This window comes from Giraffa tippelskirchi, chromosome 5 (assembly GCF_054371585.1).
Source record: "Giraffa tippelskirchi isolate mGirTip1 chromosome 5, T2T-mGirTip1v1.2.pri, whole genome shotgun sequence".
Taxonomy (NCBI): domain Eukaryota; kingdom Metazoa; phylum Chordata; class Mammalia; order Artiodactyla; family Giraffidae; genus Giraffa; species Giraffa tippelskirchi.
Window position 1 is genome coordinate 29,092,249 of NC_137279.1, and position 21,296 is coordinate 29,113,544.

Here is a 21,296-nt window from a genome sequence, read left to right on the forward strand (position 1 = left end):
CCCTTAGCAACCGCATAGTTCTTTTCTACTGGCTTATTGGTTGTGAGGGGAGTGGCCTCTAGTCAGTCCCTGGGCGTTACCAAGTTCTGGAGCTGAACTACCTGGGCCCGGAGCCAGAGGGGGCGAATGCGCTTGCGCAGCACGGCGAATTTCCGCAGCATACGTCTCTTCCGCCGACGTGACAGCTCAGCCAACGGCCTGGCGCTCGCACCGGAAGCGGAAATGGTTGGAGGCTCTCGGCCCCGCCCCGGCGGCCATCTTGGAAGCCCGGGAGGCGGTGCCGCGCAGGGTTGAGCGGAAGTGCTCGGTTGCCCCTTCCCGGACCGAGCGAAACGCCGGCGCGGCAGCCACCCGCGTCCTCCTTCCCGCGGCCCTCGGGAGACCGCGCTTGGCTGCAGTGGACCGCGAGGTGCTGGCAGGCGGGGCGGGGCGGGGCGGGGCGGGGCGGGGCGGGGCGGGGCGGGGGTCTGGCGGGCGCCATGGTCCTGAGGGTCGCGCGTGAGGCTGGGGCTGGGCCGGACCCCTGGGGTCGCCGCAGTGACTGACCCCAGTCCCCTGGTAGCGCGTCCTGGGAGGGGTTGACTGCCTGCCTGGGGCTGTGGGACCTCGGTGTCCTCGCCGATCCAGGGCGGCCTGCGGGATTTGGGTAGGAAGCTCCGCGGTGGACTTGGGTCGCTCGGGGTCGAGTCCTGGCTCTTCTGCAAACCGAAGAGCCCGAGCGCTCGGGCTGACTCGCCCGACGGCGCCCCGCGTGCTGTCCCACAGCTGCCTCCGAAACCTGCCGCAGGCACCTGGGCCTGGGAGCGTCCCGGGGCGCCTGCTACTCGGTCGGGTTGGTCTCACTCCCGGAGATGTGTAAGGTGGAGCTCTCCTTGTAGGTGAATATAGGGCCCCCAGGTCTTGGTGGTGCAGGTGTGGTGGAGACGGGAAGGTGGTCATGCCCAGAGAAAGGAGCCGGCCGTGAGCCCTGGCCGAACACTGTGGTGGGTGAGGTCTGGAAGGGCTTTTCAGCGAAGGGATCAGCATCGGAGGATGAAAGTGTGGGAAATTACCAGGCTCGGTACCCATGAGAAAGGGGGCGGGGGAATGAGGGGAGACAGAGGGAGCCAAACGGTGCCAGGTAGGACTGTCCTCTGTGTGGGATACGTCTGCATGGGGACAGCTCCACAGACAGGTGCAGTGATGACTCTGGTACTCTGCTCACAAACCCGCAGAAGTGATACTCCTGGTCTCTGTTAGGAACAGTTTGATCTCGCTTTTTTCTTTGTTTCCTCTGTGGCCGAGGCTGAGGCAGTGACATCGGACAGAGAACTTAACGCACTGCTAACTCTGTGTGGGGCCTCATGGTTAACGGGCCGGCAGTGGAGGGACAAGGCTCCCCCTCCAGGAGCTTCCATTCTAGTAGGAGGAAATAGAGAAATGAGGCAGAAAGCAGTCAGAAGTGATTGTCCCACAAAATAGAACAGGGTGATGTGATCTGAGGGACAGGCGCCAGTTGGATAGTCATGGAGGGCCTCTTTGAGGAGGTGGCCTTGGAACTGCAGAGGACTGTAGACAGCCCAGCTGTGTGCGGGCCACCCTGATTGGAAACAAGTCCGAACAAGGCCAGCTTGCTGCCTTCCTCCCTGGGGCTGCTCCTGGTTAGAACCAGGCCCCACACTGGTTCTAACAAGGCTGGCTGCTGACTCCCCACCAAAGGCCTGGGAAGGGGCGCTGAGATGCTGTGGCCCTGTTTCACAGAGTGGAGTGGGGAGGGCCACAGTGGCCTGTGAGTCACGCCATAGACAGGCCATTTGATCCAAAGTGCATGTTTTTAATGTTGATGGGAGTTCAGCCAAGGCGTGGAGTTATGTTAATGTATATGTCTTATGTCAGGTGACATGAAGTTGGCCAACATGTCATGGGAAGATCTTTCACATATTCAGTTAAGAGAACGATACTTAGAAGCGGTTGTCTCTGTGTAGGGCATACTTTAGAGGAATAGCAGGTGTTTCTCTAATGTTAATTTTAATACCTCAATTCAAGTAAATGCATTTAAATGGCAGACGCTTTGGTCATAAAAAATTAAAATAGGGGAAAATTTGTATGGAATCGTAGGATAAATGATGTTACTGATGTAGCTTTCTTCTGGCCTAACTTTGGTCTAAATAGGGTGGCTGGTCTTCTCTAATTTAGCTCTTTTGAAAATAGGAAATTTTTCCCAGTTGAATATAGAGGCAAACTTCCCCAAAAGACAGGGCTAGGAGCCACAGTTCACCTGTTCAGTTCACCGGGGCTCCCAGGAGAACAAAGAGCATTTCTGGGTCTCCTTCTTGGCACTCTGCCCCTCCACTGTGGGGCTCCAGGAAATGGTGTTACGGAATCAGAGTAGACGTTCTAGCACAGATGTGGTGGTGCTTGTGGGACTGCTCAGGTTATCTTCATATCAAAGTTGTACTGTTGACCCTTGAACAACATGGGTTTGGACTGCATGAGTCCACTCTCATGTGGATTTTTTTCATGAGAACAGTACTGTAGTACTGCACGATCTGCGATTGGTTGAACTGCAGGTCCAGAGACTGACTCTAAAGTTATACTTGGATCGTTGACTGCTGGGGCCGACACCTCTGTGTTTGTTCAAGGACCCACTGCAATTGGTACCGTGTTCCATCTGGGATCTAGGATCATGTTGTGAGCCTGCCAATTAGCGGGTGCATGCAGGGAGGATGTGCAGATCCAGGCTCCAGCCTGGCCGTGAACAGGCCGAGCAAGGGGGCGGCTCAGACCATTGGAAGCCTCAGGTGTTTGCCCAAATGGGAAGGGCTGCTGTGCCAGCAGGCACCGCCTTCCAGATGAGGAACGGCGGCCGCACGACCATACCGCTCAAGGGCGGTGAAACAGACTCCATGTTGGAGTCCACTTCTGGTCCCCAGCCCTGCCATGGTGCCACGTTGGGGAGGAAGCTGCCTGTGATATGGGGGCAGCGAGAGCTTGGCCCCAGCATCTTCACCAGCTTCGGACTGGCACGGCCTTCCACCCTCTGTGTCCTTTTTGTTCTGCGGTTCAGGTGGGGGCCATGCTAGGCTGCAGGAGCCGAGGTCAGAGCTGCTCTTGACTTTGAGCGAGTGGCCTGGACTGTCTGAGGCTGACGCGCTGTTGTGGCTTAGGGGTGGCAGTGCCCGCCCTTCCCTTGGCGATCCGGGCTCTCATGTGCTGAGTCCTCACGGAGTCACACAGCTGGATGAAGTAGTCAGGAGCAGATAGGGTTACCTCCACACACAGATAAGGAACTGGGGCGCAGATGGACGACTACTGAGAATCCTGGTCATGGAGTGGGGACCTGGTCTGGACACGGCCTGGCGCTGTGGGAAGCGGCCTGGACAGAGACCAGGTGGGGCCTAGAGAAGAAGGGCCACTTGGGAGCCTGTAGAACTGCAGGAGGACATGCTGGCGGTGGGCAGTCTGGAGAGCCCTGGGGAGGTGGGCGTAGCCGCCTGTGCTGCAGACTGGCCCCAGGGAAGTGGACACAAATGTGTCCACAGGACTTTGCAGCCAGTGGGGCGTCCCTGGGACTGGTGGGAGGAGTGTGAGCAGGTGACAGGAGCGGAAATGAAAGTCCACCGGTGCTGCTTCGCATGTCATGTGGCCTGGCTCTCCACCAGAGCATGTCGCTGGCTTCTTTCTCTTTCCTGGATGACTCGTGGTAAAGACACAGGACGGAAACCTCGGTGTGTGTGAAATAGTGAATACTGGAAAAACCTGCTTGATGGTGTTGATGGAAATCGGGCAAAGTGATTAGGTCCTTGAATGCTTTTATTTCATACAAAAGTGTTTTGTGTTTTTCTTGCTTACAGAATGTCTGAAGGTGACAGTGTGGGAGATTCTGTCCATGGGAAGCCGTCTGTGGTCTACAGATTTTTCACACGACTTGGACAGGTTGGTTTTGGGTTGCAGAGCTGTATACACATTTAAGGAGAAGGCAGTGGCAACCCACTCCAGTACTCTTGCCTGGAAAATCCCATGGACGGAGGAGCTTGGTGGGCTGCGGTCCATGGGGTCACTAGGAGTTGGACACGACTGAGTGACTTCACTTTCACTTTTCACTTTCATGCATTGGAGAAGGAAATGGCAACCCACTCCAGTATTCTTGCCTGGAGAATCCCAGGGATGGGGGAGCCTGGTGGGCTGCCGTCTGTGGGGTCACACAGAGTCTGACACGACTGAAGCGACTTAGCAGCAGCAGCATACACATTTAAATGAGACTTGACCTGGCGTATGTGTGCTGGCAGCCCCTGGGGGCGGGGGGTGGACAACTCCCTCAGTCTCACGCTCACACTCAGAAGTATCTTGTCTTGTTACTGTGAGGATGCTGGGTCTCCTGTGGTTCGGGCCACATACTTGTCTTCTGTGTTTTTTCAACAACTTTTAAAATGTGAAAACTTTGATTCTTAGCAGACACGGTTGCCCTGCCTCTGCCCTCACTGTCCCCTTGCTTAGCCACCCACATCCACCCTTGTCCATCCATGTCTCCTCAGCCCCCTGCCCCCAGGTCTGCGCTCCATGGTGGGACCACCCCTCAGGCCATAGCAAGGCCTGTGAACGTCTGTCTTGGAGGAAGAAGTCCGACTTGGTAGATAATCGTACAGACTGACAATAGGTCTCAGAACTAAAACTGTGTCGACTTTTAAAAGTAAAAAAATAGCATCTGGAAAACTTGATAATTATTGAAGCCAGGTCATGGGCCTCTGTGGGCTCATATTCTGTCTTATGAATGACTAAAATTTTTCATAATTAGAATTTCAAAATGGGAATTAATTTCAAATTAAAATGAGAATACAGACGTGTATATTAGTTAAATACTTACACAGATGTACACACGTATGTAGACGTGTACATCTAGGAATTTGGCCATTTACTCTGCAGCTGTGTCCGTTCCCTGCCCCCTGCCCTCCCACTGCTGGGCAGGGGGCACTGGCTCCAGGGTAAGCGGGATGGGACCTGCCACTGAGTCCCAGGTGCGGAGCAGTAACATTCCGCTGTCTCCCCACGACGGCCCCTTGGGGTGATGCTGTGGGACCATCAGCTGTGAGAGACAGATCCATAATATCTTTGATTAAAGGACAAGTGCGTCTCCAGAACTGTTGCAAGTAACTTTTGGATTAGTTGTAGTCACTGCTGGGCACGAAGGTCAGCAGCAGGTGTGCTGTGCAGTGGGAACCACAGGGCAGCCGTAACACAGGCTATGTCTCTCCTAGATCTACCAGTCCTGGCTGGACAAGTCTACCCCGCACACGGCCGTGAGATGGGTGGTGACGCTGGGCCTGAGCTTCATCTACATGATCCGTGTTTACCTGCTGCAGGTTGGTGGGGCGGGACCTGGTCTGGTGTGCAGGTGGGAGGGTTGTTTCTCCTTCTGTCTCTGGGGTACAAGTGTCCTGGTCTGCTCAGGGGACCTCTTGGTGTCCCTTGGCTGGGCCTCCTGGGGGCTGGGGACAAAATCACCTTCTGGACTGGCCACCTCATTCCCTGCGTGCATGAGACAGGCTGGCGTCCGAGGAGAACCAGGTGAGGTGACTGAGGGCTCTCCTCCAGGGGATGGGCGTCCTCCCTGAACCCTGCTGACTGCCTGGGTCCCAGGTGGGAGTCCCTGTGGGTCCTGAGAACAGGGAGGCTCAGGCCTCGTCCAGAGCTTTTTTCCCTGGGCAGGACAGTTCTTTCTTCCATGAGAGCAGACCCATCTTCCTGGATGTCTCCCAGGTTAAGAAGGATGTGGGTGTGAGGACAAGTACTTCACCCACTGGACACTGCCCTGCGTCCAGCCCTGGGGGAAATTCTCCCCTCAGCTGAGAGTAGAGACTCATCCTTGGTGGTGGTGTTTGTGTCTGTGTTTCCGAGAGGGAGCCTAACCCTGGTTCAGCGCAAAGGCGGCAGGCCTGTGCAGCTCTGTAGCAGGCACAGTTTGTGTCGGGAGTCTACAGTTAATGTTGTTTGCTGTGATTGGGTCTAGGTGTTCTTAAGAAATTAGACCTTGGTCCAGTCTTCTTGGAAAGAGTGACCTCGAAACCTTGAATTGGGGATTTGGGCAGGATGGGGGTGCGTTTCGTACAGGCTAGTTTCCTAGGTTAGACTCACCAAGTGTGTGCCTGATTTGACATCCCTCCAGCCTTAGCCCGGCCACCAGGAGCTGAGTAAACACTCAGCTGTTAATTTTTCACATCTAGGATTTTGTTGTCTCACTTGAACATTTTTTAAGGTATCAGGACATCAAATACCAACGCAACAGATCTCAACTGGTTTGTGTGAAAACGTTTGGGCTTTTCGAATTGGTCATGCAGCGCAGTTCTTGTTCTGATTGGATAAACTCACTCCTTTAAGAATGAGCTGAGGACTTCTCTGGCAGTCCACGGTTAGGATCTCCAATGCAGGGGCCCAGGTTCTATCCTTTTTCGGAGAACTAAGATGCCACATGCCATGCGGCCAAGAAGCCCAGTGGCAGATGTACCCCCTCCTCTGTGTCTCCTGAGGAAAGTTTTTCTCCACAATACTCTGTGACTCGTTGGTTTCCTGATTTTCTGGTTCTGGATTTCTTCTGGGCAGAGGTTGTGAGCAGTCCCGCACGGTGTGTGTGATGCCAGCCACCTGCTGGAAGGAGCTGAACCCTCAGGTCTTGGGCTGGTTCAGGGCCCGTGTCCAGATTGGGGGCTGCTGGCGAGGACAAACCTAAGACCTGGGTGTGCATCTTGGGTGTGTGGCTTTGTGAAGCACCCCATTTCTACTGTCTTCCAGGTTTCTGGTAGCTTTAGGTTTTGGGTGCATCTAACTGGACGCTGGCTTGTCCACGCTCAAGACCCAAAATGCAGCCTGAGACTCGCTGTCATTGTGGATGCTTACTGCTCTTCTGTCACTTGTTCCGAGCTCGTGTCCACGTGGGTTCAGTCCAGATGAGGACTGGGTTCGGGGTGGCCTCACTGACCATGTCCCTTCTCTTCCAGGGTTGGTACATCGTGACCTATGCCTTGGGAATCTACCACCTGAATCTCTTCATAGCTTTCCTTTCTCCAAAAGTGGACCCTTCATTAATGGAAGATTCAGGTAAGGTGGAGCGTGCCTCCTTCGCTGTTTGGGGAGAGTTGTGATTTTATGAGCTTCACAGAACCGCTGTTTTCTCCAGAAACATATGAAATCTCAATTCTAGAGACTGTTCTTTAGGTGTTTAAAATGTACCCGGAACTTCTGTGATCCTGGCAAGTTTGTTTGTAGAAGGACTCGTTAAACCCTGTCACAGTCACAGGAGGCGAACGCTTTTTCCTTTCTGTGTTTGGCAGATGAGGAAACTGAGCCTTGGGGCTGTGTATCCTGTGCGGGGGTGGGACGGGGGGGTAGGGTGAGGTGACCCAGGGCCTGCCTCCTGGGCAGCTGGCCTAGCCAAGGTCCCTTGTTGCGAAAGTAGGCATCCATACCGCTTGGCGTGGCTCACCGAGGCCTCTGGCCCCCTGATGTCCCAGGACAGCGGGTTGAAAAGTTCTTGGCTCTGGCTGCTTCTGGCATACTTGGGCCAGATGGAGGCCTCAGTGCATGCCTGCCGGCCAGCTGGGGATGAGACAGTGCATGACCAGATGCTGAGGCCTTCATTTGGGCCGATGCTGCCATGTTGGTAACACCTGCTGCGGCTCCTGTGGAGCCTGTGGGATCCTGCTCGTTGTGGCAGAGACACTGTCCAGGATGCAGATCATGGCTAGAACCGTGTGTTTTCTCTGTGGAGTATCTGATGGAAATACCAAAGGAAACAACCCTTTCATTTACTGTTGCCAATTGGGGAATTAGAAAGCAAGAGGCCTGTCTGTAGGCCTCAGTTTCTCCATGTGTCACTGGGGAGGGTACCTTCCCTGGTGGGGTGGGGTGAGATTCCCGGCTCGTGGCAGAGGGCGGCTGTCCTGAGCCCAGCGCCCCCTCGAGCCAACACGGCTTCTGCCTCTGCCTGCTCGTGACTGTGTGTGCTCATCTCTCCCCTTCCCTTCAGGTCTCATGTCACCCGGTTGATGGGTTCCTGAAAATCGGCGTAGGGGTAAATTTTTTACATGATCACTTGAAAGTGGTCTTAACAAGAAATTCTCATACAAATATTCTAAAGCTGTGAAGCTGTTTCTAAATCAGCTGAAATCCCCATTTTGTGTTTGGTTAAAGTCTGGGTTTCACGTGTCAGGGCTGTTGGTTCAAAGCCCTAAGGGAGCTTAGAGCTGTAGGAAGGACAGGACTGCCCGCCTCACCCTGCTGACTGTCCTTTCAGACGATGGCCCCTCATTACCCACCAAACAGAACGAGGAGTTCCGACCCTTCATCAGGAGGCTCCCAGAGTTTAAGTTCTGGTGAGTCCCTCATCCCCTGTGTTCCTGCCCTCATGCTCATCTTGCCCCACCCTTGTACCACCCCCCGTGCTCCTCCCCGCGTGTTCCCCTCTTTTCTTCCACATGCTCCTCCTCACATGCTTGTCCTTCTGTGCTCCCCCCTGGCCCCATGCTCCTCCCCCCATGCTCCTCCCCCCCCATGCTTGTTCCCATACATGGCTCTGAGCTGGGCAGGTGTTTTGGTTCTGGCGAGCTGGCAGCCTAGACTCCTCAGAGAAACGCCAGCTCTAGTGTGTTTCCCTGTCTTGGACGTTGTCTCACCCAGAACGTGAGATGTGCCTGCTGGGCATGGGGGGTGCTGGGGCCTCCAGGGCCCACCCTGCTCTGGGTTGCAAAGTAATACCATTGTGCCTTGAAGCCACAAAAAGGGGGCTGCTTCGGGGTGGAGGGTCCTGGGCCTCTGAGGGTACGCTGCTTTGCACTGAGGGGACTAACTCCCTCCTTGCTCAGTCCTTAGATGACCTGGGCACAGGGCAGGTGTTGGTGTGAAGGGGGGTTGACTTGTCTGTAGGCCTCCTGGAGGTGGTCCCGTGTGTGTGATGTAATGATGAGTGTGACGGGGGTGGGGATGACCTTGCTGGCTGGGGAAGTGGGAGGGTCTGTGAGTGTGTCTGTCCTGTCCTGCGTCATTGGCCCCTTCGCCCTGACCTCCTGGTGTAGGTACAGCCCCAGTTGGGTGTGAAGTGCTGGGCCCAGGGCTGCTGGGGGAGGGGTGGGAAGCAGGCGAGGCCGGGTCCTATCTGCCCCCTGGGGTAGCCTTTGCTCGCTAGAAAGGGAGAGCCAAGCAGACTTGAAGTAGGGCTGCAACCCTGGAGGGTTTGGCCCTGAGCTGGAGGGCAGGTGGCCCTGAGTCTGACTGCACCTGTTTCATGGGACGCTGCTTGGCCATCGGGGGACAGCCTGCTGGGCATGTGGGACTTGGGATGGAGGGTTGGGACTGGGTTTCTAGACATGACCCTGCAGCACACAGCATCCCTGTCCAGCCACCAGCCTGAGCAGCACCAGCACCCCCACTGCTCATTTTACGCTTTGTGTCTGGGTCACATGTAGCACGTGACACATGCCACACGTAGCTCCCACCCCGCTTCTGGAGGAGACCCCCCCCGCCCTGGGGCCACCTCCTGTACTGACCACTGACCTTCTCTCCTTCCGCAGGCACGCGGCGACCAAGGGCATCCTGGTGGCCATGGTGTGCACCTTCTTTGAGGCCTTCAACGTCCCAGTGTTCTGGCCCATCCTGGTGATGTACTTCATCATGCTGTTCTGTATCACCATGAAGAGGCAGATAAAGGTAAAGCCCAGGTGCGGCTACGCCGCGAGACAGCATGCCTGGTGTGAGGAGCTCTGAGCCAGGCTTCAGTCTGAGACACTGGGGCTGTGCAGACCCTGCTCTCTGTGCAGTCTGGTGGGTGTGTGCACTTGCCACTGGCATGAGCCACAACCGCCGTGTCTGGTCCGTGTGCAGGGCCGGGCCCTCAGCACAGCCTCAGGTCACACCCTCAAGTCTGGCGCATCATCCAGGGGACAGTCAGGGCCCAGGACCCACTGTGTGATGCCAACATCACCCTAAGCCGTCCTTGGTGACAGGGCGGCTCCGCTTTGTCCTGCTCTCCCCCAATCCTGGGTCCCCAGCTCAGTGGCTCTAGTTCGTCCTGCACACAGGGTGGGGGTCATGAAACCTGTTCCTACCCTTCGGGTTTCCAGCAGCTCAGCTGGCTCAGCCAGGCTTTGGGGGGCAGGGGTGTCTGAGGAGCCCTGGCTTCCCGCCTGCACGCAGCAAAGATGGGGCTCAGAGCTGGAGGGGAGGTGGGCCATGGGGAGGCCATGCTGAGACTCGTCTCTCTGTCTGTCCCAGCACATGATCAAGTACCGGTACATCCCATTCACGCACGGCAAGAGGACATACAAGGGCAAAGAGGATGCGGGCAAGACATTCGCCAGCTAGATGGCCACCTGCCATCTGACAGCGCCTTCTCTTCTCACATACAGTAGTTGAGTACAAGGGAGTTATTTTCTTTCTAAAAAGAAGCTTCGATTATTTGTAACTGAAGTATCAGGTTTTTGAAGAAACTGGCATTTAAACCGAATCGCATTGATTTATTTTCCAGCCAGTCAGGTGTGCAGACGCCGGACTTGTACTGGAACGCAGGCCGGGGGACAGCCGGGCGGTCTGGGGAGGGCGGGCGACCGGCTGGCGGTGGGGTCAGGCCTGCGGAGGGATCTAGGATGCCAGGCTGCTGCCTCCAAGGATGCCCGCCGCCTGCGTGGAGGATGCACGCCTGCCGGAGGAGCCGCTCCCTTAGCTTCGGGTTCCAATGCCAGTTTCCCAGTTCATCTCCCGGGAGATGTGTCGAGTTCGCCTCTACCATGATGACTGAAAACTTTGTTCTTAACCACCATGATTGCTTTTGAGGGCCTGGAATTATAAATATATATTTTAATTGTTTGAGATTATTTTGACACCTTTCTTTGATACGTCGAGTTGTTTTAAGTGTGTTCTCCGCAGCAGCCCCTTTCAGAGACACCTGGCAGGAGGGCCAGTGCCGTGGGTTTTAACACACGGCTTCTCACTTTCTATGGGGAAACAACATTGACCTGCATGTCAGCTTTTTTGATGTGATAAAAACCAATACTCGTAAACATTTTACTAAGTGACTTTTTAATTCCAACTTTATTAAAGACAGCGTCCCCGCTCTTGTGTGGTTTCTATCTAACCCACCACGAGGGCCTGCGGGGCACCCAGCCGCCCTGGGAGGCGGTCACACTGCCACACTGCTGACTCACGGCTCCAAGTGCCACTTCCATCTGTCTCGGTTTCGGACCTCAGGTGTTCCCCTCGTGGCTTCTCTTTTGCCAGTCTTTTGCAAATCTGAACTAAGCAGCTTTTGCTTTTAAGAGGCTACATGAAGATCTTTGTGTACCTGACCCTGAATTTTAAACTTTAGACATAAATGATGTTCAGATCAGTACCCATTACCAGGCTGTGGCGCCTGTAGTGCGGGCTCTAGACTTGTTTCATACTGTTGTCCCGGTAAGTGCACTGGTGTGAGACTTGGCCAGAAGTTGCAGCCACTTGGTGACAGTGTGAGGAGGGGGTTTAGGATCCACGGAGCCCTCCCCCTGTGCTCCTGCCTGCCTGGAGCAGGGCCCGTGGTCACAGCCGGTCTTGGGGGCTGACCTCCGCCTGTTGAGGAGGGCCTTGGCCACCAAGTCACGTGGAGAAGAGGCCCTTCCACATGGGTGTGTGCACCCCTCACAGCGTCAGCACACCAGCACTTCTGTGGAATTGGTGCTGTAAGGATGCCTACGCCAAAATCCAGTCTGCAGGATTTAAGCAGATCTAAAAACCTGAAGATAACAAAGGTGGCAGGAAGCAGGCTGGCCACAGCGGTGAGTGGTGATGGCAAGCTGGCCGGGCCCGCCAGGTGCTCCACGCGGGAGGAAACCTGTCCTGTTGTGAGGCCGGAACACACATTGCCGTATTTTAGAATGGGAAGCAGACTTAACCATTCATTAGAAGGCATGTGCCAGAGGTGTTAGGGTTGATGACAACTTCTGGCTTTCTGGAACAGTTGTGCTCCCGCCCTCCAAAGCCAGCTCCAGTGACAAGGGTGAGGTATGTGGGTCTTCTGGGCCGGAGGACTATTATGCTGGGAAGGCAAACTGCTGGTGCTCGGCTCCAGGTCACTCAGGTCCCACCCTATGAGTGACTGGTTTGGGGAAGGGAGGGGCGTTCTGAAGGTGGACTGGCCACCCCGCAGGTCCCCACCCAGCCTGCCCTGCAGGCCTGCATTAGCCAGGTCCAGCGCCCATCCTTCTGGCAGCTGGCATGGTATCACACGTGACAAAAGTCTGAGAATTTCTCGATGTCTGTGCAGGAGAAGTCGACGAGAATAAGACTGCTCTTCCTGCAAGGTGTCAGCGGTAGTGCCGCAGGTAGACCAGCTTCTGGGGGAGGAACTTCTCCCTGCAGAGGGGACACTCCGTCTGGGGAGAGGGGGAGACGGTCACAGGCCGCACCCAGCACAGCATCTCCAATAAAACAGGGATGTACCCATGTCTCTTAGAGAAAGCATTTTTTGAGACACTGCAGGTGGTCGGGGTGCAGGGCAGGGACAGTGACCAGCAAGGGGATGGTCAGGCCACAGGTGATACAGGATGGGGAGGATGCTTGGCCATTGAAGGACCATGGCCACCCAGAGCCTCTCAGGAGTTTTGGGGTGTGAACTCAAGTGTCCTGTCCCCACCACTCGGGACTGGGTCCTTCCTGTGAGGGCACATGCCCCACATGGGCCGTGTGGGGAGGCAGTGCCTGTGTTCCTGGGGCCTCTGCAGGGTGGCCTGGACCCTGAGAGGAGGCTGCAGCACCCCCACCCCTGGGGCCCTGTGAGCTCTGAGGAACCAGGCTGGCTGGGCCTCAGCCTTCAGAGCTGAGTCCCCTCCTCTGGCCCCCTGGCTTGCTGGATCCCACACCCCAAGGTCTCAAGGCCAAGCTCTGGCCCCAGGACTCTAGGGCCTTCCTTTTTGGGTCAGAGCTTCACCAGCTTCCACCAGTGCAGTGCCCTGACTCCAGACGTGGCCCCAGGTCCAGCCTACCTGGAAGCTTCTAGAAACATGCCCCTACCCCAAATGACAGGTGGTTTCGGGGACAGGCACACTCCAGATGCCCACCTTGGTGTCGCCCCAGTGGGTGATACACTCCCAGCAGAACAGGTGGCCACAGGGTGTGGCCGTCGAATGCCTGCGTTCCTCCAAGCACAGCGTGCACAGTGGGTTTCTGGAAATTGCTCTTTCCTCCCCATGGCTCCTGGCGGGAGCAGATGGATGGTACACAACTGAGCTGGAGACCCGCCGGGCACCTGGGGAGCCAGCCCCTGCCCCGTGCCCCCGCCCTGCCCCGCGCACCTGCGGTGGGACAGGCCACGCTGCAGCCTCCACTCCCTCCGGGCGCGCTGCCTCTGCTGGAAGCCGTAGAGCTGCAGGCCCGTGGCCAGTGCCAGGTGCAGCAGGGACACCAGCCCCAGCAGCTGGTAGCTGGCACGAACCCAAGGGTCCTCTGTGAGTGGGCGGCGGACACGGAGCTGTCAGGGACCCGGGGGACAGTCACATGGTCAGGGTGTGAGGTGCTGAGCAGCCCAAGGGCCCGGCCTCCCGGGTGGGATTAAGCCAAGGCCTGCCCTCTGGCTGTGGGAGGGGGCAGGAGTGCTTGGTGGGCCCAGCACTGAGCAAGGAGGGTGGCGATGGCGCCTGCAGGTCACTGGTTGCAAGCAAGGCATCATGGGAAGGGGGAACTGCTAGGCACCCAAGCCTCACAGAAAAGGAACCAGCAAAGAGGCCTGAGTGGGGGAGCCCCGCGGATGGCAGGGGAGCTCTGCGTGGCGGATCCACCACTCAGCCCCATCTAGAAATAGAAGCTCCTGCTTGTATCAAGGCCCTGGGCCTCCCAGGTGACTCTTTGCAGGCTGGGACTCCCAGCCACATCCTCCAATGGAAAGCTACTTGCCCTCCACTGCTGTCTCCTTCCCTAGCTGGGAGCAGGGACTGTCAGGTTAGCCAGACCAGCCGGAGCCCAAGAGGTGGGGCCCTGCTGTCTGTGGAGGGAGAGCCCCCATGGCCGCGCTGAGGCCCCGAGTGGGTTGCAGTAGCTCGGCAGACACCTGACGTAACAGGTAGTGCAAGTGCAGCGAGGACTGGAGCTGGGAGGAGAAGGGGCAGAGGCACTGGATACCCCCGCCAAGGGAGGCAAGGGGGTGGGGGAGAGCCTGGAGACCTGGGGGAGGCGGGGCCCAAGGGAAGGCCTTCCGGATGAACCTTGAAGCCAGGGCATCAGCTGAGACCCAGCAGGGTTGGAGTCCCTGTGGTGGGCGGAGACCACCAGACCTCCCCAGGTGGGAGGCCAGCAGGGATGCTGGTGGCAACGGGGTCCATGTGGTTGCTATCAGGTCACCCTCAGGGGAATGTCCCCAAACCTGACCCTCTGTCAGGGTGGCCTGGAAGAAGTGGGCATAGGGCCCAGGAGCCCGGGTATATAGTAAGGTGGCTGCAGGTGCTGGCGGTGGAAAACAGACTCACCCCACCCTCGTCAGGGTTTTTGGAAACCAGACTTCCTCCGGTCTTTTAGTAAAACAGGACCCAACAAGACCCATGTTTCCAGTGAGGATATCAGCTCTGGCCCTGTGACTGCTTGTGGGCATAGTTCCTGAAGAACAGCCTCCACAGACGAGCCAGACCTGTTACTTACATAGGTAATGCCCGTGAACCTCTTGGCCAGGTGGTAGAAGGCGCCATGGATGTAGAACCAGGCCACATGGAGACGCTGGAGGCACCCGAGGCCCTGCTTGAGCACTGACACGGCCCGCAGGAGCACACCCTGCTGCTGTTCCGTCAGGGCGGCCGTGCACTGGTGCACCCAGCGCCTCACCCCTGACTGGCTGCTGGGGGCCAGGCTGCCCCGCAAGGGCCAGGTGCCATCACTGGCAGCCTGCAGCTCGTGCTCCAGGTGGAGCAGGGCCTTATCCAGCAGGTAGGGCAGGACGGTGTGCAGCGCCACCAGGATCCCGCGTCGCAGCTTCGAGGGCACGTGGCGCTGTGACGGGCCCACCTGCACGATGCTGACGTATTCCTCCCCAAGGGTCTGGTAGCCTGCAGGGAGAGGGGCCTCAGCGATCTCCTCTACCAAGCCCCCACCTCCCCTCCAAAGGACGATCCTCATAGCCCACGCCCTGTGTCAGGGCGCAGTGCTGGGACCCCTCTCGGGCCATGGGTTCAGCCACAGAGAAACAGTCCCAGACAGATGTGACAGGGAACCTCAGGGCTTCCAGAGGCCCAGCCTAGACTTAGGGCCTGGACCCCACCTAGGGAGGAGTTTGGGCCCCTTTCTTCCCAGAGGCTGCATGCGGGACAGTTGGGGGACACTGTGAAGCACCTCCAGAAAGCTCCCTCTGCAGGCAGACCTCTCCTGTCCTTGGGGCCCCTCGGGAGGTCGCGCCGTGGCCACTACCTGCTAGTGTGGTGAGGCCAAAGTAGGCGAGATCTGACACCAGCTCTACCTCTCTCCTCCACTCCAGCCACTTCTTCGCACCTAAGAGGAGGAACTGTACGCGTTATTCCTGAGGGGCTTGGGGCGGTGGGGCATGAGGGTCAGAACAATCCTCGCTCCTGCTGCCCAGGCCCAGCCCTGTAGCCCCTGACTCACCCCCCACACTCTGCTCGCTCCCTGGACTCTCGCGCTTTCACACTTTCCATTGATACCTGCCTCGCCTGGGCCCTGAGTGTCCTGAGAACCTACCCACCTGCAGCCATGCCCCCTCCAGGACCCACCTAGGCTACTTCTCTAGAACCCAGAGAACCACAAGGACAGGCAGTGTAACACAGTGACCAGGAGCTCAAGCCAAGACCACTGTCCAGCATCAAACCCCAGCTCCCACACTGCTGGCTGTGAGCTCAGGTGAGTTATATCTCTGGGATTCCCATTTCTCCGTCTCTGAGGAGGGTAATAGTAACAGGTCCTCCGGGAAGGCATGTGTTAACAAAACGAGTTAATGTTCTGAAGCACGGAGAGCAGTGTCTGGCATGGAGTAAGTGACTGCTAAGACTGCTAAGTCACTTTAGTCGTGTCTGACTCTGTGCGACCCCATAGATGGCAGCCCACCAGGCTCCTCCATCCCTGGGATTCTCCAGGCAAGAACACTGGAGTGGGTTGCCATTTCCTTCTCCAATGCATCAAAGTGAAAAGTGAAAGTGAAGTCGCTCAGTCGGAGCAAAATTAATACACGGGCCATTTATTTTGATCCTGTCCTGTTCCTCTCCTGCTCAAAGCCGGCCCGTGGCCACCCGGTCCCAGTGTACAGTCCAGCCTCCTTTCAGCTGCTCCGAAGGAGCCCGCTGTCGCCTGGAATCTACTCCACGCTCTTGCCCTTACACTGGACTCCAACGCCCCTGCTCCAGCAGAGCCGTGGACTCTTCCGCGCCTGGTGCCTGGCCCCTACTCTCGCCCTCTTCAGCAGGGGTCAAAGACCGGAGCACCCGCTTCTTCCTTCAGCTCAGGTCTCAGGGGCGCGCAGGGTCAGGCCGAGCCTGTAGAGGGCTGACCGGCGGGCCTGGGGCTCGTTTCCCCGCCTCGCAGCCCCCACGGCCCGTACGGCCCCCGAGACCCCCGCAGCGGCCCTCACCTGCCAGGTTGTGCAGGGCGCCGCCCGCCGCGCTCCGCAGCCCGCCACGGTAGTAGTCGTCCTTCTGCGCTGCGCGGACCACCTCCGGGGGGCTGGCGGCCGCGGAAGCCATGGTCAAGGGTCGCAGGGCCGCGGGGACCTTGGAGACCGGGGGAACGGGGAGGCGACGCAGGGACCCAGAGAGCCACGCCCACGCGGCGGCGCCAGATGACGACTCGGCTCGGCGTGCGGCTCAGACCTTTTGCGTCACTGAGGGCGGGGCCTGGAGCGGGGCCTGGAGCGGGGCCTGGAGCGGGGCCTGGAGCGGGGCCTGGAGCGGGGCCTGGAGCGGGGCCTGGAGCGGGTTCTGGGGTCTGGGCTGGGGTGGTCTGGGCTGGGGTGGTCTGGGCTGGGGTGGGCTGGGATGGTCTGGGCTGGGCTGGGCTGGGCTGGGGTAGGGCGGGGCTGACTGAGCGGCGCGGTCCAAGCTGCGTCTGCTGCGGGTGCAGCAGACGCAGGGCTGGAGTGGGGCGCGTGAGCCGGGGACATGTGAGCTGCACAGTGTGGGGAGTGGCCGCGGGGACAGCCCCCAGAAACTGGGAGAGGCATCAGAGCCACAGCAGGTGCTGACTCCCCTTGGTGGGGCACTTGGCCGCCCCCGGGGCCGGAAGTAAGGTGGGCTGTGGTGTCCCCCCTCCCTGCAGTGCTCTCAGCGGGGCGCTGGCGCCCCTGTGTTCTGATCCCCGCGAAGCGCCTGTGGGCCCAGGGAAGGTGCTCTGGGGCCCGGGAGAGGGCAGGGAGCGCGGATTCTTGAACCGCGGTGTTTATACTAGCGGCTGCCCCACACGAGCAGACCCCCGACTCCTCTCAACTGCTCTCAGAGCAGGGACCAAAGAGGGCCGCGGGGGTGAGGGGCAAGGGGTGGGGAGACTGGGAGGCCACGCATCAGAGGGGACAGAGCTAGGAGATCCCGGTGCCCAGGCACAGGCCACAGCTGGACTTGAGCTGCAGTTCAGGGTCCAGGGAGGGGCCTGGGGAGGGAGCAATGAGAGGAGGCAGTTGGGGTGTCCCAAGGGCTCTGGGTCTGGAGCAGGGTGTGTGTGTGTGTGTGTGTGTGCGCGCGCTCAGTCGCCCTCCAGGCTCCTCTGTCCATGGAATACTCCAGACAAGAATGCTGGAGTGGGTTGCCATTTCCTCCTCCAGGGGATCTTCGCCACCAAGGGATCAAACCAGAGTCTCCTGTGTCTCCTGCATTAGCGGGCGGGTTCTTTACCACTGAGTCACTTGAGAAGTGAGCAGGTCATCAGTTCAATTTCTCGGTCGTGTCCGACTCTTTGTGTCCCCATGAACTGCAGCATCATAGCGTCTGTATGTGTGCCTCAGTGGAGGGGGGTGCAGGGACGCCCCACGAGGACCAGAGGGCCTTGTCCTTTCGGACCTAAGGGGTAGGAAAGAAAGGAGGCAGGTGACCCGAGGGGGTAGGGGCACCACCAATGGCCCTGACTTTGGCTGGGAGGGTGTGGGCTGAGATGGGCTGCAGCTTCTCCCTCACTTTTGCTCCCACATGGATGGCAGTGTGGGTATGTGCCCAGGCAGCACAGTTCAGCTGCACGGAGCCAGCCTGGGGACAGACTCAGGTCTCGTTGGGCTCTACCAGGTGCAAGCAGGCCCCACCTAAAGGGAAGGGACAGGACTTGGGTGGTCCCACAGTCCCTCCTGCTACTGAAGCCCCAGTGACCCTTGGAGTGGTGCCCTTGTCTGTGTACCCTGGTCACAGAGACCACCCACTGCTTTGGTCTGTAGTCTGGGGTGGACCCTCAGGCAGGGGCCAGGTGGAGGCACAGGCCTCACTAGTTTCTGGCCAACTCTCATCAAACAGGCTGGCCCCAGAAACTGACCCCCTGGCCTGTGGGTTTGCACAGACGGACAGTGTCCACCAGCACAAAGTTGGATTTGAAGAGGTTTTGTCCCATTCCTCAGGGTTGCCACCTGGCTCCTTCAGAACCCTGAGGGGTGGGCCTAACCTGGGTCACCTCCCCCACTGGCTGGTTCCATCTCCCTACCCTGCGCTGCATGTCCAGGTCTTCCCATCAGCACTGCCACACTGGGGAGGGCAAGGCCAGAAACTGTTACTGTGTGACTGTTCTCAGGGAAGTGCGGCCTGGGATCCAGCTGGGTCCAGTGCCATGGAGCTGGTTAGTTGGGGTCGGAGGCCCCAACTGTGACTTGAGTTTTTTGGGAGGAGAGTCAGAGCCCAGAATGGCCAGCAGGTGGCGCCATCAGCCCACCTGCTCCACCAGGGTAGTGGGTAGAGTTGTAGGGGACTGGGTAGTGAGTCTCACCCTAAAGAGTGAATCTGGATCAAAACCAAAGAAGAAGAAGTGAGACCAGCAGGGTGCAGAGATGGCCATGTGGCCAAAGAGGGGGATGAGACAGTTTCAGAAGGAAGTCGGGGTGGATGGGAGGTCCCAGCCTGGTCAAGAGTCAGCTGTCCTTGTCCCCTGGTGGCCAGGCAAGTTGGAGCCCTGGGCATGGGATGATCTCCTGCTGAAGGCCTCACCATGTGACTTCTGACCAACTCTGGCTCCTGGGACAGGAAGGGGAAGACACTCAAGGACTTGGCCACTGGGACCAGGCAGATATCTGACCAGGTGTAGACCCCGCATGGGGCCCAAATGTCCTCCACTTCATTTAGCTCCCTTTCTGCAGAAGCAGCTGAGCCAGGAACCTGCTGTGACCTCAGCTGTGTGACCTCATCTACAGGAACTCACCTGCTTCCTCTGACATCCCTGGGCCTCAGTTTTCTGGTCTGCGGAATGGGGATGCACATATAAGGAGCTGATGCTTGTAAAGTGCCTATTCTGTGTGCATCAGCAGCCGCAGGCTTGGGCAGGGCTGAGTCTGGGTCAATAGGAGTGGGGTCCTCACCTCACTGCTGAATTCAGTCACTTCCTCACACTGTCAGATCGATCCTTTCTTTGGGACACTTGCTATGGCCCCTCATTGAGCCCAGCTTGGGGGGCAGCCCTATGCACACTCTCTTGGTTCCCCTGCTCATCTCCCACCCTCCCCCAGCCCCACCCAGCAGCCCGGTGGTCAGGTTGGCCAGCTGGTTTGTGTCCCTCTGCTGAGAGACCAGCTTCACTGGGCACACCTTCTTGCTTGGGCAGCTGCTCTGCCCTCTAGCCCAGCTCAGGAATACCTGTCCAGAGAAGGAAGGAGGGGCATGGCAGGTTAGCTTGCAGCACTTGATTGTTGCCAAGGTGGTCTCGCTGTGTGATCCCCCTCCTCCCAAATCTCCAGGGCATGGGGTCTTCCAAGCATGGCAGGATACCTGGCTGGGCACACCGCTGCCCTGGGACTGGGGGTGGTCTGCTCCCAGCAGAGCCTTTCCTGGAACCCTGGATCCCCGGCACATCCTATGGGGGGAGCAGGTGCTTCTCATCGTCTGAGGATGGCTGAGGAGCCAGTGAGGCTGAGATGTCAACCCGGGGGTGGCATGAGGAGACGCAGATGGCTGGGGACCCTGGGTCAGCTTCGCTGTTGGGCCTGTGTCCTTGACTGAGCAGGCATTTTGTGGAGCGTGGAGCAGAGGTGCGTGGAGCAGAGGTGCGCACTGCTGCCCCTGGTGGGGAAGTGGGGGTAGAATGGGGGGTGGGCTGCTGCAGTTCTGGCCCCAGGTGTGGGGTTGGACTGGCCCAACTCGCCCCTTCCCTACAGCCTGTTAGGGTACAGCTCTCCCTGGGGACAAACCCGGAGATCAGGTTCCTCTAGCTGGTGGCGCTGCTGGGCTGGGAACACACCTTACCCGCCAAGCAGCTGCCTTCTGTGGATGGCCCCCCAGAACTGAGTTGGGACTCCCACCAGCCCCTGGGGCAGAGGCCTCTCCAACCCCCTTGATCCCCTTGTCACAGGAACCAGAGCAGTGCCCACCCTGGGGCTTGTTGGGAGAAGGGACAGGACAGGGTTTGCCTGGAGCTTGAGCTGGCCTGGGAAGTAATGTCAAGAGATTTCGGGGCACAGGTGCTGGTCAGGGACTCTGCCGGTGGCCAGGGCCAGTGTGATACCTGGCTCAATGGGGTGCTTGGACTTGGGGGCCCTGGGCTTCTGTCAGGCTTCAAGGGGGAATGGGACAGGAATCTGGAGCTTGAGGGGCCAAGGTGGGAAGTGGTACCGTCCTTGTAGCAGAGCTGCGACTGAGCTCGGAGAGGCCATGCCTAGTCCAAGGCAAGTGCAAGGTGAACCCCAAGTCTGTCTGGTCCCACATCTGGATCCTGATGGTTTTTCCTGATGCTGGGGAGAAGGTGGAGGTGTGAGTGCAGCTATCATCCTAAGGCTGAGCTGGTTGATAACTAGGGCCTGGACACTAAGGGCCTAGGGAAAAGGCGATTTGGGAGGACTTCCTGGAGGAGGAGGTTTTGCACTGGCATGTGAGAGAGGGGCTCCACCCAGACCAGAGGCCATTCTTCCAGCCTCCCGGGGGAAAAGGGAGGTAAGACAAGCCAGGACCCTGCAAAGTGGGGTACCCATGAGATGGAGGATCCGTGGGCACCAGGCAAGGCCAGGGAGGGCTAAAGAGGGTGGCCTGAAAAAGGCCTCTGGCTGGGCACAGGTCACCCACAGACACTCCCATGACTCCAGCCTGGGGAGCGGCATCCACTAGGGGCGGCATCCACTAGAGGTCAGTCCTGTCCTGGGAGCTCATCTGCTGGGGGCTCCCTGGAGAAGTCCCCCCAACCCCATGTCACTGTCTCCATCACAG

The 21,296-nt window shown here is 58.3% G+C and overlaps 2 protein-coding genes across 14 annotated transcripts; one reads left to right on the plus strand and one right to left on the minus strand.

Moving 5' to 3' along the window:
- Positions 1–261: 261 nt before the first annotated feature.
- On the plus strand, positions 262–10,836 carry RER1 (retention in endoplasmic reticulum sorting receptor 1). Of its 3 annotated transcripts, none has more exons than XM_081488416.1 (7): positions 262–409; positions 3,834–3,915; positions 5,235–5,339; positions 6,972–7,071; positions 8,267–8,345; positions 9,540–9,716; positions 10,206–10,836. In XM_081488416.1, the coding sequence occupies exons 2-7, from the start codon at positions 3,835–3,837 to the stop codon at positions 10,213–10,215; spliced, it is 552 nt and encodes a 183-aa protein (XP_081344542.1). In that variant the 5' UTR covers positions 262–409; position 3,834; the 3' UTR covers positions 10,216–10,836. The 3 variants fall into 3 exon arrangements, with proteins under 3 accessions (XP_081344542.1, XP_081344540.1, XP_081344541.1); XM_081488414.1 differs by having other exon boundaries at positions 9,540–9,675; positions 10,240–10,836; XM_081488415.1 differs by lacking the exon at positions 262–409 and adding an exon at positions 452–878 and having other exon boundaries at positions 9,540–9,675; positions 10,240–10,836.
- On the minus strand, positions 10,461–16,757 carry PEX10 (peroxisomal biogenesis factor 10). 11 transcript variants are annotated; one of them, XR_014053220.1, is made up of 7 exons: positions 16,556–16,757; positions 15,385–15,465; positions 14,626–15,026; positions 13,290–13,465; positions 13,056–13,188; positions 11,563–12,371; positions 10,461–10,800 (listed from the first exon to the last, which is right to left on the minus strand). XR_014053220.1 is itself a non-coding variant. In XM_081488413.1 (6 exons), exons 1-6 carry the CDS (start codon positions 16,665–16,667, stop codon positions 10,774–10,776), a joined length of 930 nt encoding a protein of 309 aa, XP_081344539.1. In that variant the 5' UTR covers positions 16,668–16,757; the 3' UTR covers positions 10,461–10,773. The 11 variants fall into 11 exon arrangements, 8 of the variants coding, with proteins under 8 accessions (XP_081344539.1, XP_081344537.1, XP_081344538.1 ...); XR_014053219.1 differs by having other exon boundaries at positions 13,056–13,191; XR_014053217.1 differs by having other exon boundaries at positions 13,056–13,191; positions 15,382–15,465.
- Positions 16,758–21,296: the final 4,539 nt, after the last annotated feature.

What these genes read in the sequence shown, in the direction of transcription:
- RER1 (XM_081488414.1), top strand. Translation starts at nt 3,835, where the DNA reads ATGTCTGAAGGTGACAGTGTGGGAGATTCTGTCCATGGGAAGCCGTCT. An exon ending in TTCATTAATGGAAGATTCAG is followed by an intron (nt 7,072 to 8,266) that starts GTAAGGTGGAGC and finishes CTGTCCTTTCAG; the next exon opens with ACGATGGCCCCTCATTACCC. An exon ending in CCATGAAGAGGCAGATAAAG is followed by an intron (nt 9,676 to 10,239) that starts GTAAAGCCCAGG and finishes TGTCTGTCCCAG; the next exon opens with CACATGATCAAGTACCGGTA.
- PEX10 (XM_081488406.1), bottom strand. Translation starts at nt 16,667, where the DNA reads ATGGCTTCCGCGGCCGCCAGCCCCCCGGAGGTGGTCCGCGCAGCGCAG. An exon ending in TGGCCTCACCACACTAGCAG is followed by an intron (nt 15,027 to 15,384) that starts GTAGTGGCCACG and finishes CTCTCCCTGCAG; the next exon opens with GCTACCAGACCCTTGGGGAG. An exon ending in CGTGGCCTGTCCCACCGCAG is followed by an intron (nt 12,372 to 13,289) that starts GTGCGCGGGGCA and finishes CCCTCTCCCCAG; the next exon opens with ACGGAGTGTCCCCTCTGCAG.